The sequence below is a fragment of the Stegastes partitus genome, unplaced genomic scaffold, assembly GCF_000690725.1.
Source record: "Stegastes partitus isolate 25-593 unplaced genomic scaffold, Stegastes_partitus-1.0.2 Scaffold2321, whole genome shotgun sequence".
NCBI lineage: Eukaryota > Metazoa > Chordata > Actinopteri > Pomacentridae > Stegastes > Stegastes partitus.
The window spans coordinates 1-16,652 of record NW_007580052.1 but is presented as its reverse complement, the minus strand read 5'-3'; the positions used below and the strand labels follow the sequence as shown (position 1 = coordinate 16,652).

At 40.1% G+C, this 16,652-nt stretch overlaps 2 protein-coding genes and 2 gene segments (V, D, J or C); 2 read left to right on the top strand and 2 right to left on the bottom strand.

The window, feature by feature from the left end:
* Positions 1–248: 248 nt before the first annotated feature.
* LOC103374666 (zinc finger protein 239-like) lies at positions 249–1,953 on the bottom strand (the record flags this gene model as incomplete). The annotated part of the gene is made up of 1 exon (XM_008304787.1): positions 249–1,953. A coding segment is annotated over one exon (1,047 nt), but the record flags the coding sequence as incomplete, so codon positions are not given.
* A 6-nt stretch (positions 1,954–1,959) lies between these two features.
* On the bottom strand, positions 1,960–5,261 carry LOC103374674 (trichohyalin-like; the record flags this gene model as incomplete). The annotated part of the gene is made up of 3 exons (XM_008304791.1): positions 5,090–5,261; positions 3,488–3,892; positions 1,960–2,213 (listed from the first exon to the last, which is right to left on the bottom strand). Coding segments are annotated over exons 1-3 (831 nt in total), but the record flags the coding sequence as incomplete, so codon positions are not given.
* A 2,774-nt stretch (positions 5,262–8,035) lies between these two features.
* LOC103374673 (Ig kappa chain V region 2717-like) lies at positions 8,036–12,486 on the top strand. The segment is given in 3 exon segments: positions 8,036–8,128; positions 9,183–9,478; positions 12,439–12,486. Coding segments are annotated over 3 exon segments (399 nt in total).
* Positions 12,487–12,623: 137 nt separating this feature from the next.
* On the top strand, positions 12,624–13,334 carry LOC103374665 (T-cell receptor alpha chain V region RL-5-like). The segment is given in 2 exon segments: positions 12,624–12,710; positions 12,880–13,334. Coding segments are annotated over 2 exon segments (402 nt in total).
* Positions 13,335–16,652: the final 3,318 nt, after the last annotated feature.

Below are 16,652 nucleotides of genomic sequence, written 5' to 3'. Positions count from 1 at the left end.
TGTGGGAGGAAGCCAGAGAACCCAGAGAGAACCCACGCTGCACTGGGAGAACATGCAAACTTCACACAGAAAGATCCCGGGTGTCCTCGCCGGGACGTGAACCAGCGACCTTCTTGCTTCTTGCTGTAAGGCAACAGTGCTACCAACTGCGCCACCTTGCAGCCCAACTGCTAAAATGACAAAAAACAAAAAAAACCAACAACAAAAACACTCAACTTCATTAAAAAAAAAACAAAAAAACATCAGAATAAGAATACGAAAGGTTTTATTGTCAAGTACATTTTCACATACAAGAAATCTGACTTTGTGCTGTTTTAGTGCATAACAGTAAACAGTAGTATAAAGATTAAAAGTGTTTCCAGTCAGTAAGCAGTAAGCGCTACAAGTCGAACTAGCAGCACATATATTAAAGTGATTATGAACAAAAGAACAAAAACTTGTCAACTATCAAGTGATAAAAATACCTTAGTGTTATTTCAAACAAAACAATACTCTGAAAAAAAATTAAGAAACAAAAGCACCTTCTACATTTCACATTTATTCTTAAATGAAGGAGTTTAAAACGTAGCATTTATCTGACTGGCTGCTTCCAGCTGTTTCTTTGAGCGTCAGATGGATGCAGCCCTTCTCCACCATCTGGTCAAATCGTCAAACTGCTCACAAATTTCCACAAATTTTCAAACACAACAGTGACTGACTCTGACAGCCTGTATTTTGCTGTCTTCTCATCCATCAGCACTTCGATGGAGACTCAGAGTCCCTCCAATCCCTGTATAGTATTTTTGTAGCATGCTGGTCGTACAGCACCAGCAGGTAGAATTTCTGATCTCAAAGATCTACTTTTAACCTGAACCACTTCTTAATGTTTCAAGCTTAGTTCTCAGATTATTTTTTCCTACAGATGTTTCAGGATGATGACATCTCACCTGTGTGGATTCTAATGTGGACTTTCAAATTACCACTTTGACTGAAACATTTCCCACATATGTTGCAAGAATACGGCTTCTCACCTGTGTGGATTGCCATGTGACGCATAATGTGTGATAACGTATGAAATCTTCTCCCACATGTGTTACAAAGGTATGGCTTCTCACCTGTGTGGATTGCTGTATGCCTGTTAAATGTTGAAACGTCACTAAAATGTTTTCCACAGGTGTTACAAAGGTACGGCTTTACACCCGTGTGAATTGCTGTATGCCGTTTCAGTGCTGAAAGGTCGCTAAACCTTTTTCCACAGGTGTTACAAAGGTACTTCTTTTCACCCGTGTGTATCCTCATGTGGACTTTCAGAGGACCGCTGCCACTGAAACTTTTACCGCATGTTTCACAAGCATACATCTCACCTGTGTGGATTGCTGTATGTCTTTTTAATGCTGTATGGTCACTAAATCTATTCCCGCAGCTGTTACAGAGGTATGGCTTTTCACCTGTATGGATTCTCACATGGACTTTCAAATGATTACTTTGACTGAAACTTTTCCCACATGTTTTGCAAGCAAATGGTTTCTCACCTGCGTGGATTCTGTAATGTCTCTTTAAATTGGACTTATCTTTAAAGGCTTTTCCACAGACGTCACATATTACAGTCTTTTTCTCTGTGTCAGTATCACAGTGACTCTCTGACATGGATGAGACGTCGACAGTGTTTTTGTAATTGCTGTTTCTGTTATGTCTTTTCTTTTGCTCCAGCTCTGAATTTCTGGATAATCCTGACTCCACATGCTTACTTCCTGCCTGATCTCGGCTCTCAACAAAAGGAGAAATGTGAGAGAAAAGCCGGTCACTGTTTGGTTCTGGTTCACTGTGGTCACTTTCCTCATAAGTAGAAGTCACCATAAACGTGTCCTTCTCCTGCTTCAGTACGAGCTGCTCGTCCTCCTGACTGGTGCAGAGTTCCTCCTGTTCCTCTTTAATCCATGGGGGCTCTGGGTCCTCCTGGTCCTGACTGGTGCAGAGTTCCTCCTGTTCCTCTTTAATCCATGGGGGCTCTGGGTCCTCCTGGTCCAAACTAGTACAGGGTTCCTCCTGTTCCTCTTTAATCCATGGGGGCTCTGGGTCCACCTGGTCCAAACTAGTACAGAGTTCCTCCTGTTCCTCTTGGATCTGTGGAAGCTCTGGGTTCTCCTGGTCCAGACTGGTGTTCCTTTCTGGGTTACATAGCTGCTGCTCTGTGAGAACCTCCTCCTCTGTACAGACACATGGCTGTGGGAGGTCTGGAGGGACAAAGGGACACAAGAAAGAGATCAGTAATGTCAACAGCAAGTACTTACAAGTTTAAACCATTAGGAGGTTGTGAAAATGTCAAATATTATTTGGGTGCACCAGAGTGTTTGACTCTTTTACACTCCTCTGAGCCTCACTGCGGTCAGATAAAATGAGAAACTCCAGGTCACATCAACGGTTGATGCTGTTGTTTGGTTTGTGTCTCTGTAGTCCAGTGGAGAAATAAGCGTCAACATAACACCAATGTCTGCACTCAGAAAAGGCTGTTTATTAGGCAGAAGAAACATCACTCTGCAACACTGCTTTACAATCAGTGTAAATGGAGGGGTTTTGTAGTTTCAGCTACTCCAACAGTTCGATGTCTTTTCTATTAAAACCACCAGCTGGTCATATAAACTTCAGCATTAAGAATCCCATAGCTGCAGCTTTAATTCAGATCACACAACTCATTTTCCAACAAATTTGGTATGTTGCGTAAAATTTAAACACAAACAGGATGTTATGATTTGTAAATCATTGACACCCTATACCTGTATGAAAATATAACAAAAGCAACATATGTAGAAACTAAGCAAAGCGTTTCCACTCATTTAGAATTTGATGCCATCAATACATTTCAGGAAACACATACCTATGAAATGTGAGTAGAGAACACAGATAAAATGAAGATAACATCAGTCATTAGCCCACTGTAAGTGCAATAAAAGCTTATGAGCAAGTGTTAAGCTGCCTAAAACTAAAGATGAACATGTGTTGACCCCAAACGTCTGAAAGCCAGTCCAAAACAAATGTTTTTACGAGAATGATTAATGTAAGCCAGGGGAGACATTTCTGGTCAGAGCACCGAATTCTCTTCTGCTGGTAATGTTACAACAGTACCTCCCAACAAGCAAAGGAGTACCAGCTTTGACCCACACTTTCTTTCAAGAGGAGGCACAACAGTTATTTACAAATTGTCTAATTTTCATTTGTACAGAACAAGAAAATGAAAATAAAGAGAAGCCAACAGGCAAGACACTCACCACCGTCAGGCTCAGGAAACACTGCTGGACTGTAATAATTTAAGTTCAATTCTGCTGTTTCTTAGACATATTTTAGGTTTAATGTCATGTGTTTACAGACCAGAAAACAATTGCATTATTGCTGTGTAATATTTGCTGACTACAGTTTCCCTGAGAAGTAAATGTCATGTAGAGCTCTCATTAGGATTCTCCAAATGTCATTTTCATTTGTTAATTCATTAGGACTGGGCAGTTTTACATACCTGTATTGTGTAACTGTATTCCAGATTTCCAGATGATATCCAGCAGTCTGTGCTGACGATCAATCTCTTCCTCATGCTGGATTACTGCTTTTTCAAAGACTCTGAATATTTCTTCAGATAATTCTTCAAATTTGGACTTGCACTGAAGTTGCATAATGGTAAATGTCTCCTGCTTTACAACAAACTGCCTCTCCTTCTGACTGGTGCAGAGTTCCTCCTGTTCCTCTTTAATCTGTGGAGGTTTTAGGTCCTCCAGGTCTCGACTGATGCACAGTTCTTCCTGTTCCTCTTTAATCTGTAGAGGTTGTAGGTCCTCCTGGTCCAAATTGGACTTCATCTCTTGGTTACAGAGCTTCTGCTCAATGAGAACCTCCTCTTTCTGACAAACATTGTGCTGTGGGAGGTCTGGAGGGACAAAGAGAGCAAGAAAAATGTTATTCATGTGATAACAGAAAAACACACAAGCATTTATTCATCTATGTTCTTCCTATTATCCAGAGTTGGATTGTAGTCGAAACAAGCATCCCTCTCCCCACAAACATTTTCCAGTTCTTCCTGGGGGATCCAGAGGTGTTTCCTAAGCCTGATGACACACTGTATATGGTCTTATCAGTGCATTTGACCCCAGGATTTCCTCCCAGCTAGACTTGATGTAAAACCTCCAAGAGGAGGTGCCCAAGATGTGTAAAAAAAAAAACACACATCTGAAAAAGTATATTTTAGTTTAACTTGAGCTTAATGATTTGAGCAAAAGATCTAATTGCAATTTTGTTGTACAGCAATATGATTTGGGATCAAATTTTTAAAATCAAATTTTAGGTCAGTATTCACTTTGAAAAAACAGTAATACATGCTAATTATACGAACATAAATCTAAATACACTCAAGCGGCAGGCCACTTTGATTTTTTAAATATGTTTTGAGAAGTATTTGCATTTAATGAATGCATTACATAAATAGTGAACACTCCCGGTGCACGTCTGTGGCTCAGGTGGTAGAGCGGGTTGGTGAATCTCCACCGCCCCTCCACAGTCCAAGTGTCCTTGGGCAAGACAGTGAACCCGATGATGCTCCCAATGGCAGGCCTTACACGGCAGCTCTGTAAAGCGCTTTGAGTACTACTAAAGTATAAAAGCGCTAAGTGCAGACCATTTACCATTACTGCCATAATTACAAAATAGACCCCACTAAAGTATCTACAGAAGGTTATAGACTTTGTTTTGATTATGCGAATAATAAACTGAGTCTTCTCTATCTGGCTGGATTATGTGAGTTGAACTGTGTCTTTAAAGCCATGTCAACAGATAAAAACACTGGACTGGTTATAAAGGAAGGCACAGAGCAGGTATGATCACTGTTATGTCCTGAACGATTCACTTCTTCCAGAAACTCCAAACACCACAAGTACACGTCCTGTTGTCCCGTTAGCTTGTCAGTTTACTGTACTGTTACCTTTGCTAGTTAACCCGTTAGCATATTAGTCAGTCCGCTGTAAGTTTTTATGGTTTATTAGTTCCCTAGTATATAAATTCTGCAGTGACCCAAAAGTTCAGTCAATTTCTCTTCTGTTTCCTGCATCCAGATCATCACAGTTCCACATACCTGTCGTGTGTATCGTTGTCTGTGGTTTCCAGATGTTGTCCAGCAGTCTGCGCTGACGATCGATCTCTTCCTCGTACTGGACGATGGTTTTCTCAAACTCTGTGAATATTTCTTCAGCAGCAGCAGTCAATCGCTCGTTGACCATCTCTCTCAGATTCTGAAAGGAACTCATCGTTACTTAGACTGCTAAAAACACTGGTCTGAGATAAAAACACAACCGTCTTCCGGTAAACTTCTTCTTCTTCTTCTTCTTCTTCTTCTTCTTCTTCTTCTTCTTCAGTACGTCATTTCCGCCACCAGCTGGTCGGAGTGTGAATCCATGGAACTTTCCAAGTCTGACACACTGAAATATGATTTGATAACTGGGATCCTTCTGCGTGGAGTTTGCATGTTCAATGCTCAATGTACAATTCCGTTAACATGTGTCACCAGGCACTGTGCACTTTAAATGTTTATCTGCTGCTACATCACCTCAATGATGCCACTACTTGTAAATAGTATATGCACCTTAGTTTCTGTCTCTTTTTTATTCCTTTGTATCTATTTATTTTATTGTTTTATTTTTTGTTTGTTTGTTTGTCTGTTTTTATACATATATGTATTATTATTATTTTATTTTTATTATTATCTATATGGGAGTGTGCAAACGAGACAATTTCATTGCCCAGTGTTAAATAGCTCTGGATGGATAGATAACAATAATGACTTATTGGTTTATAGTACACCTTTTAGGGCTTTACAGACAGAGCAAAAAAGAAGGAAACTTAGGAAGAACATTAAACAATAGAAGGCTGGTCAGTCCAAACAGAAGCAGAAATACAGTTACACATGGTAAAAAAAAAAATCGCAAAATTAATAAATACAACAACACCACAGGAAATAATAGAAGAACTAAAACTATCCAAGTAAGGAAAAATAACAAGTGGAATAAAAGAAAATGGACGGTAGGACCATGAACACAAGGCTAAGCATAATAGCAACAGTAGTAATAGTAAATAGGTGAAATAAATGTGTAAATAAGTACATAAATAAAGAGTACTAAAAAAATAAATTGGACAAATACATCAAAAAATCAATTAGACACCAAAAATAGAAGACATCACTTAAAAGTAATTCTATAAATATGAGTTTTAAGAAGTGATTTAAAAGAAGACACTCATGTTACAAGACTATAATCAAATAAAGTAACTGCGATGTAAAAAAAAAAAAACAAGTCAATATAATTCATTAAAAACTGAAAAAAAGTGCTAAAGTGTCATCAAAAGCAGCAGCCCTGACTTGTATAATGATTATTTTTAGATTTTCTTTTTCTGAAGGAATTATTTTAAAATGTGTTTTTCAATGGAATGGTGTAAAAGAACTCATGTAAAGTACAATCACTTGAGAAACTGTCCTTGAGAACAATAATAAAATAAATGTAGTTCCCCTTACTGACAAGTTGGTATTACACATCTAGAGTTCTATATTTGCTGATTTTAATTGATACTTCCAAACAGAGGACAAGGCAAAGAATAACACTGGCAACCGTAATGTGTAACAGACTGTAATGGCAGCATTGTGCAGCATCTTTATTTAACATACAATGCTGCATTATAAACTCCACTAGCACCTCTGTTACTGCTGCACTTTTACTACCAACAAACCCACTCCACTATGTGCAACTGTTGCTACCTCATCTTGTGTATATAATCTTCTTAAAAAAAAAAAAAAAAATCTTCTGTATATAATGTTTTTCTCTTGCAGTTTTTTCAGTGTGTGTTTCTGTTTCTTTTTCTTACAATTTACACTGTGTGTTTCTAAATTATTCTTGCACTGACTGTACACTTTTTCTTTTGGAGCTGTTGTAACGGTGAACTTTCCCCACTGTGGGATCAATAAAGTTTATCGTTATCTTTAACTTTAACTTTAACTTAAGTCTCGTGACTGATCAGCTGTTTCTGCTTCTATTGACTCCAGGAAGTCTGAAATATGACTGATACCAGCTGACATTCAAATCAGTTTAATTGAAATAACTTTATCCCGTAGGGGCAATACAAATTATTTTAATTCAAAAAGACATGGAAAGTTCTTGTCAACATAACCAAATTAAAACCATTCATGAAATCTTCTCTCCATTTTTTTCTGTCAATGGACAAGTTTGGTTTTGTTTACGATCAATTGGGGAAAAAAAACAAAACAAAAAAAACAGCTGGTTTTGTTTCCAGCCCCTCCTTAATCATAGAAGACCAGTCTCTTGTTTCAAGAAAAACAAAAGTTAGTCTTTATGCTTCATCCTTCTCCAGTGAGTCACAGCTAAGGTGGTCCCAGGTCATTCAGTGGTTCCAGCTTGCTGTTAACCTGATCATCATGGCAAGCAGAGAGGCCTCATCCTGGCTTTGAAAGGATTCCTTCTGCTCTGCTTTGTGTTTTTCTGATAACGTGGCTCTACACAGATAAGAAATCTAATCAACATCTGTTTTCCCCATTGTTGCTGTTGAGTTTCAAGTCTGAGAAGTTCAGACCTCCTTTATCCTTTTCATGGAAGTCAACAAAGCATTCCTTGCTGCAGTAAAACACAACAGAAGTGTGGCTCTGATGATGATGAGATGTTGTGGAATATTATTTATATCCCAGGATCTAAATATAACTACAGAACCAAAGCTCTGCTCCTAAAGTACAAACTCTATACCCTTGGTTTTTATGTCTCACCTCTACAGAAGCAGGATCAAGTTTAATCAACAGCAGCAGCTTGTTGGAGGATGTTCCTGTGTCTCAGCAAAAGTTCAAAAATAGCTGCAACTTTCCTTCATATGGACGACCCAGTTTCGTGACAGAACTCACGTCAAGTTGTTCAGTGATGAAACAACACAATACTGAAGAACATCCAATGATATGAGAGGAGGAACATGTTCAGGGAGGAACAACACTGTCAACGAGCAGCAAAAGGACTCCCACTGTCACATACATTCAGTATGTAAACCAACATAACAGATGGTGTGTGGAAGATGCTGTCACTGCATTACTGGGTCATGTTTCCTTTGTTGGTGATCACACTGAAAGGTAGGTTAAAGCAGGAAGAAGAAATGCCAAAAAAGGATTTTTTAAAAAAGAAATTGCTGGAACACATGCTCACACTTTAATATGGTCTTTTGCAACATTTATCTCTATATTTAGGTGTCAGCTCTCAACAACTGACTGCAGAGAAAGATGAAGAGTCCAGTTTAGAAGGCAGCACTGTCACTCTGACCTACAAATACTATAAACAAGCTGCTGTTAGTGACGAGTTTTACTGGTATCGCCAATATCCAGGAAAACCTCCAGAGTTCCTCATCTNGGCTCTACACAGATAAGAAATCTAATCAACATCTGTTTTCCCCATTGTTGCTGTTGAGTTTCAAGTCTGAGAAGTTCAGACCTCCTTTATCACTTTAATGGAAGTCAACAAAGCATTCCTCACTGCAGTAAAACACAACAGAAGTGTGGCTCTGATGATGATGAGATGTTGTGGAATATTATTTATTTCCCAGAATTTAAATAGGAAGACAGAACCAAAGCTCTGCTCCTAAAGTACAGACTCTATACCCTTGTTTTTTATGTCTCACCTCTACAGAAGCAGGATCAAGTTTAACCAACAGCAGCAGCTTGTTGGAGGATGTTCCTGCCTTAAACCATCAGGACTGAAACAGTAATGTTTCTGTGTTTCTCTGCTCAAAGAACAGCAGGTTCAAAAACAGCTGCATCTCCCCTTCATATGGACGACCCAGTTTCATGACAGAACTCACGTCAAGTTGTTCAGTGATGAAACAACCCAATACTGAAGAACATCCAGTGATATGAGAGGAGGAACATGTTCAGGGAGGAGCAACACTGTCAACGAGCAGCAAAAGGACTCCCACTGTCACATACATTCAGTATGTAAACCAACATAAAAGATAGTATGTGGAAGATGCTGTCACTGCATTGCATGATCGTGTTTCCTTTGTTGATGATCACACTAAAAGGTTGGTTTAAGCAGGAAGAAGAAATGCCTAGAAAGGAACTTTTTTAAAGGAATCACCAGAACAGGAGTTCACACTTTGATATGGTCTTTCACAACGTTTATCTCTTCATTTAGGTGTCAACTGTCAAGAACTGACTGCAGTGAAGGATGAAGAGTCCGGTTTAGAAGGCAGCACTGTCACTCTGACCTACAAATACTCCAAACAAGCTACTGGTGCTGACCGGTTTTACTGGTATCGACAACAACCGAGAAAACCTCCAGAGTTCCTCATCTTTCACTATGGATCACAAAATGAATCAAAAGCTGGACTGTCTGCTACAGTGAGTGGTGATAAAAACCAAATCACTATGAAGATCTCCTCTGCTGCAGTGACAGACTCTGCTGTGTACTACTGTGCTGTGAGGCCCACAGTGACAGGAAACAGCAAAACTCTGAACAAAAACCTTTGGAGCAAAGACAGCAGAAAACTCCACAACATCCACTAGAGGGAGACACACTCTGTTACTCTTGTATCGATTGCTCAAGTATGTTGTTGTTGGAGTTTCTTTGCCGTAGTCAGAAAAAAACAACTGAAAAAAAGTAAATAATAAGCCAAATTCTGCATCTTTAAACAATGTGGGTCATTACAGGTTTGTAACTGGTTTGTTCATGAAGATCAAACAGTATTAGAGAAGAGGAAAACCTTTACACTAGTCTAAATTGTTGGTCAAGGATTTTCAGCATCTGTATTGTCATACTTGCGAAATGCTTTATAACTTTAGAACATGTGAAAGTTTTGTTCTACTTCTACATTAACCCAGTTATATTTCAGCTCCTAAACTTAATATATTTAAAGGACAGTATATCGCACACAGTTGTGTCTACACTGATGTAAACCTGCTTAGAGTCAGAATGAAGAGTAACAGAGAGAAGAAACTACAGATCAAAGAGGAGGCGGAGGGATTCAGGGAGGAGCTGAGCTGTTACTGAACTATAGAAGAGACACAAACTTCCTCATTCAACACATTTTAAAACACAAACCAGAAACATTAAATTTGTTCAACATGCTGTCATTGGATTATTGTGGATTTTGTGTGTTGCTTCTCTACATCTTAACAGGTGTGTTACTTGATACAACAGAAGAACATTGTGATTCATTTCATCATCTCAAAAGCTCTGATAAACTTTGTTTAACAATAATAATAATAATAACAACAGAGTTATCTCTTCCTTTAGGTGTCAGATGTCAACAGCTGACTGCAGTGAAGGATGAAGAGTCTAGTTTAGAAGGCAGCACTGTGACTCTGACCTGCAAATACACCAAAGGTTCTGCTGATTATTTCTTCTGGTATCGGCAACATCCAGGAAAACCTCCAGAATTCCTGATCTCTCATTCAGAATCGGGAGAATTACTTTTGAATCCAGTCCCTGGACGGTCTGTTACAGTGAAGAAACAAGAAACCCAAATGGATCTGAAGATCTCCTCTGCTGCAGTGACAGACTCTGCTGTGTACTACTGTGCTGTGAGGCCCACAGTGACAGGAAACAACAAAACTCTGTACAAAAACCTTTGAAGCAAAGACAACAGAAAACTCCACAACATCCACTAGAGGGAGACACACTCAGTTACACTTCTCTTGTTTGTTAGGACTTAGTCTGGATTTTATGTACAGTTTAAAATAAACTACACTAAAGTAAACTGGATCAGTCTAATCAACAATGTCTTCTTCAGTCAAAATTTAAGTTTAACTGGAAATTTGACCATTTTATAAAGTATGTATTCATATTTAACTTTTCCTACAGTAGAAATGAGACTGAGAGTTACATTATTGAGAACACAAGATAAAATAGTGGCTCAACCAAAAACAACTTTTTCACAGCACCAAAATACAAACAGGATGGGGAAAGACAACTTTAACTGGGGAAACACAGTTATCACACAAACATGCTGGAGATGGAACAGTTAAATCATCCATCAGGAGCCACTCAGTCAAAGGGGGTCAAAACAGGACCCTCCTCAGTATCTGCTGTCAGGGAGGATTTGGTGGGTTGGGGCTGAAATCACATTTAGGTACCACTCCTGATGATAAAAGAAAGTTTTCTTTAATGTTTTGAAGGAAGACACTGATTTTGTCATTGAGAGATATTTTCAAAGATATTATCAAAACTGTTAGCTATTAATTTAATAGTTGACAATTAACTGATGAAAGATTCATAAAGCCAGTTGATCTCAAACAAACTCAAACCAACTGGCTCATAAGGAGTTAAAACACAACAAATGAGTTACTGACTGAGTGTATAAAGCTTTAAAACAAGCAACAAAATCTTCAAATAGGTTCTAAAACTAACTGGTAACCAGCCAAGGCCTGTAGAAATTGGATTAATTTGGCTACTTTACTGGAATGAGTTCAAAACTGAGCAGCAGCATTCTGGATAATTTGAAGCCTGTGAATGTTTCCTCACTGATATCACAGTAAACTGTATGACAATAGTCAACATTTAGGGTTGATGATGGCATGACTGAGTATTTCAAAGTCTGAAAAAGACAGGAAGTATCTGACCTCAGAGATCAGCACGAGATGAATGAAACACAACTGTAAAAACTTTGTCACCTGAGCATTGAGGAAGAGACAAGAATTGAAGACAACTTAAGATTTCAGGCCTCTTGTTTAACATCCGAGGATAATGAACCCAACATATACGCAAAAAGGATCTGCATTGTTCCATCAGCTAGAAGGAGAGATTCTGATCATTTCTGTTTGGAGTTGGTGAGACTGAAGGGAGCATACAGCGTGTGTGTCATGGGCGCAATGGTGATTGTGAATATTTATTGAAGACCAGTCCCAATGAGTGCCAATAAATGGAAAACAATAAATGACCCAGAATGGAACCCTGTGGAACTCTGCAGGTGAGGAAGACGATGCCTGCTAGTTTTTACTGTTACATATCTATATGTCCTGTAAGAAACAAACAGCTATAGAGTCACATAACTGATGCCAAAGAGAAGATTTCCACATGCTTAATTCAAATGTTATGGTCAGGTGCATCACAGGTTAGGGCAAGTCAGGAGAATTCAAAGTAAAGACCTCCACCTGATGTGAGCAGTAGTTCATGAGAGACAATAACCAGAGCAGCCTCAGGGATGCAGTTTCAGTTCTAGTCAACATCTTTAACTATCCAGTTCTAATCAACAGTTCCACTTGTCAGACTGCTTCATGATTCAGTTCAGAGCGACTTTGATCCTCTTGAAGACTTTTTTTTTCTGGTGGTTCTTTCAGTTCTCAAAAGACAAATAACCTCAGATGCTGAAGAGGTTCTATCCTGGAACCTCTGCAATTTAACAAATACATGCATCTGCTTAATGATGTTGTCAGGAAACACTCGCATGCAGACAACACACAGTTGTACATGTTATTCTCCTCCAATGATCTTCAGTTAGTGAGTGAATGAGAGCAGCAGCAGAGACAAACACACTGTTAGTCAGAGCTGTGAGAGGAAGGAGGAAAGGATGAAGGGAGGAGCTAAACTGGGACTCAAGTACAGAAAACACACAAACTTTCACAGTGGAGTTCGATCCACAAAACAGACAGATTGTCTTCATCTTCAAGATGCTGTCAGTGAACTTGAGTCTGTTTGTCACTTTGTTTCTGCTCACAATAAGAGGTAGGTGACATATTTAACATGAACAGAGTTTGACTGAGAAAAACTAGTAGATCACAAAGTTCCATCTGTTCTACATGGAATAAAACTCTTTAGAGCTGCTGATTGTTCTCCTTTGATCAATCATCTTTATTGATTCATGTCTTCCTCTGCATGTTGTGTTCTTCTCCAGAGTGTAAAGGAGAAGATAAAGTGATTCAGCCACCAGGAGATGTCATTGCTGCTGAAGGAGACACAGTTATACTGGGATGTACTTTTGAGACAACTGCTACAAGTTCTGATTTGTTCTGGTACAAACAAGAATTTCGCTTTCCAAAGTACATTTTAAGACGTAGTACTTATGGTGGAGATGATAATGCTCCAGAGTTCCATAAAGACAGATATGATGCAAAACTCAACAAGACATCAGTGTCTCTGAAGATCCAGAAGCTTCAGCTGTCTGACTCTGCTGTGTACTACTGTGCTCTGAGGCCCACAGTGACAGGAAACAACAAAACTCTGTACAAAAACACAAGCTGACACTCTGACAAGTTGCTAAAAGTCTTTCCTCCGCTGTTGAACTCAGCTTTTTAGCTCCACTAGAGGGCCACATTATCAAGGAGGTGCTACATGACTTCTGCACTGTGTTTAACAATTGAGTCAATAAGAAACGCTGCTGGGAAGAGAACAAATCTCAAACATCAGCTCAGCTCTGCTGCTGATTTAAACTTGTGGTACACATGGAACGTTGGCTGTGGATTATTCTTGCTGCTCTTTTCTTTGGTAAGATAGAAAGATCAACATGTTTCCTTTTAGTTTCATTTATTCTACATGGAATAAAACTCTTTGCAGCTGCTGATTGTTCTCCTTTCATCAATCATCTTTACTTTGTGGATCCCTCTTAATGTTCTCTTCGTGATTTTCCATAAGGGGAAGAAAAAAACTGATTCAGCCACTGAAACAGGCACTTAAACTTTAATAAGGTCTTTGATAACATTTAATTCTTCCTTTAGATTTTAGCTGTCCACGATGAGTCCAGTTTGGAAAGCAGCACTCTCACTCTGTCCCACAATGAATAACACCAAGATGATTAAAAAAAAAAAAGAACAAACAGCGGTTGCAGGTGCAGGACAGATGATAGTGGCATACATGCTCTTTTGTACGAGCTAGACAGGGGATGCTCTCTCTAAGGTAAGCAGTAGATGACGTGGACACAGGTGCAAGTTGAAGGATGGTGTTTTTTTGAAAATGGAGGTAGCTGAAAATCTGCCATGCTTAGACCATACACCCTCAGACATGACTAAAATCAAACAAAATGGTGGCAGAGACACCTTGATTGGTCTTTTAAAAAATAATTGGCTGTGGTTTTACAGGAGAAGGAGGAGAGTTGGAGAAGTTGCAAAGTATATGAGAAGTTGTAATGCATTGTTTAGATAGTTCAATCTTGAGGTCTGCTCATGTTTATTCTTGAAACCTCTGCATTGAATAAACAATATCCCCATTAGAATCTGAAAGCTGTTTAAAGACTATTTTTTGAGAACATTTGATGACACCAATATTTGGTCCAGAAGTAATTTTTTTTTACTGATTGTTGAACGAAGCTACCTGACCATCACTGGCCACTGTCGGCAGGCTGAGTCATGACAGGAGGGTGTGCAAATGTCAAGCATTATGCTGGTGTACCAGAGTGTTGTTGAATCTTTTACACTTCCCTGATCCTCACTGTGGTCAGAAAAAATGAGAAACTACAGGTCAAATCAGCCATTGATGCTGTTGTTTGGTTTGAGTCTCTGTAGTTTAGTGGAGAAATAAGTGTGAATGCAACACTAGCGTCTGCACTCAGCAGACATTTATGAGGCAGAAGAATCAGAATCCTTTTTATTGTCATTATGCATACGTTACATACACAGTGAAATTGCAGTTGGAAGTGTCAGCTTCCAGCAAAAAGAAGAAAAATGGCACAAATAGACTTTGAAGTATAAATACAAATGGGAAAGTAATTGACACAAATAAAGTGTAAGATATATATATAAATATAAACATTGCAAAACTTTAAAAAAGTGCAATGGTGAAGTGTCCAGGCTGTGAGGTAGTGGGTCGTGTGTGTCAGCAGGGGAGATGGTTTTCATAGCTCTAGGGTAGAAACTGTCCTTGAGTCTCTGTGTTCTAGCCCTAATAGCTCTGAACCTCCTTCCTGAGGGGAGCGATACGAACAGTCTGTTGGCTGGGTTGGTGGGATCTGTGGTAAGGCACCTAGCCCTCCTCTGGACTCAACCAGCGTAAACCAAGTCCAGATCAGGTAGGAGACATCCCACAATTCCCTGAGCTGTTCTGACCACCCGGGCCAAGTCCTTCCTGTCCTGTGCTGTACAGCTCCCATACCACACTGTAGCACCAAGGATGCTTTCTATTGTGGCTCTGGAAAAGTTTTTGAGGAGTTTCGAGGAGAGTCCAGCCCTTCTCAGCCTCCTCGGGAAAACAAGTCTCTGTTGAGCTTTCTTCACCAGGGAGGATGTATTCTGGGACCAAGTCACATCAGATGTGATTGTGGCAGAGTGGTGGGTGCAAGAAAAAAAACTTTCTAAAAAAAATTAACAACTTTAAAAATGATGATAAAAGACAACGCCACCTAATGAGGCACTAGGACCCATTTAAAAACAAGATTCAGATCCAGGGGTGAGCAGTGTAATAAAACCAAAGATTAAAATGTCCAACAAAATTTATTACACTTTAAAAAAAGAATAAAATATTAAGATGAGTCAGGCGTCCAGATACGTGGAGTCTTGGCCTTGTCACAATCCGCTCTGCTTCCGGTCCGGCTCTCACGCGTTCTGAGTGAGAGTAAAACAGTCGCCGTCAGTACTCAGAGGCTTGGATCAACAAGTTCTAAGCAGCCAGGAGTGCATGCAGGAGAGTAAAATAAAAATAAAATCAAAAGGAGCACTGAGCTGAGAGGAGGGGGGTTGCCGCACGTTCTCCCTCCAATGCTCCACAACGCGTCCTGCTGGCTCGACCCTCTGTTGCTCTCCGTGTATTCTTGGGGCCGTCGTCTCCCGGTCCGTCAGCTGCTCTGGCTCTATCCTCGCGTTCCACGCTCTGTGCGTCCTCTCTCCGGTGTCCACCGGCTGTGTCCTGTTTTCTTGATTGCGCTTTCGCGCCACCGCTGCAATCGAGGTGCAGGTGTGCTCAGTGTCCAGGTCTGTTGGGATTCTCGGTAGTGGGCGTGGCCAACATAAAGTAAATTTCAGGCTGTAAATCCAACAGAACTCAAAATACATGCAACAAACACAATCAAATGGCAAAGAAAAGCATGCAAATACAAACAAAAAGACCACATTCCCACATGATGTGTACTCCCAGGAACTTGATGTTGTCCACACGCTCCACTGCCTGTATGTGGAGTGGCATGCGCTCTGTCTTCCTGGACCTCCTAAAATCCACAATGACCTCTTTTGTCTTGCTGGTGTTCAGCACAGGGTTGTTGTCTGAACACCACCAGGTCAGATGCTGGATCTTCTCCCCATAGTGGGTCTCATCATTGTCCTGAATGAGGACCTTAATGAGACATTTCAGGAAATTTCAGGAAACACTTACCTATGAGGGCTGCAGGGTGGCGCAGTTGGTAGCACTGTTGCCTCGCAGCAAGAAGGTTGCCGGTTCGCGTCCCGGTGGGGCACTGGAATCTTTGGAGTTTGCATGTTCTCCGGCTTCTTCCCAGGTTAATTGGTGATTCTAAATTGTCTATAGGTGTGAATGTGAGTGTGCTTGGTTGTCTGTCTCTAAGTGTGGCCCTGCGATAGACTGGCGACCTGTCCAGGGTGTCCCCTGCCTTCACCCCGCGACCCTAGTGAGGATTAAGCGGTGTATAGATAATGGATGGACCAGTGGCGGCTGGTGAGAAAAATAGTAGGTGGGGCTGAAGGTCTGGAAACCAGAACCCTGTAGGGGGGTCCGGGGGTATCCTCC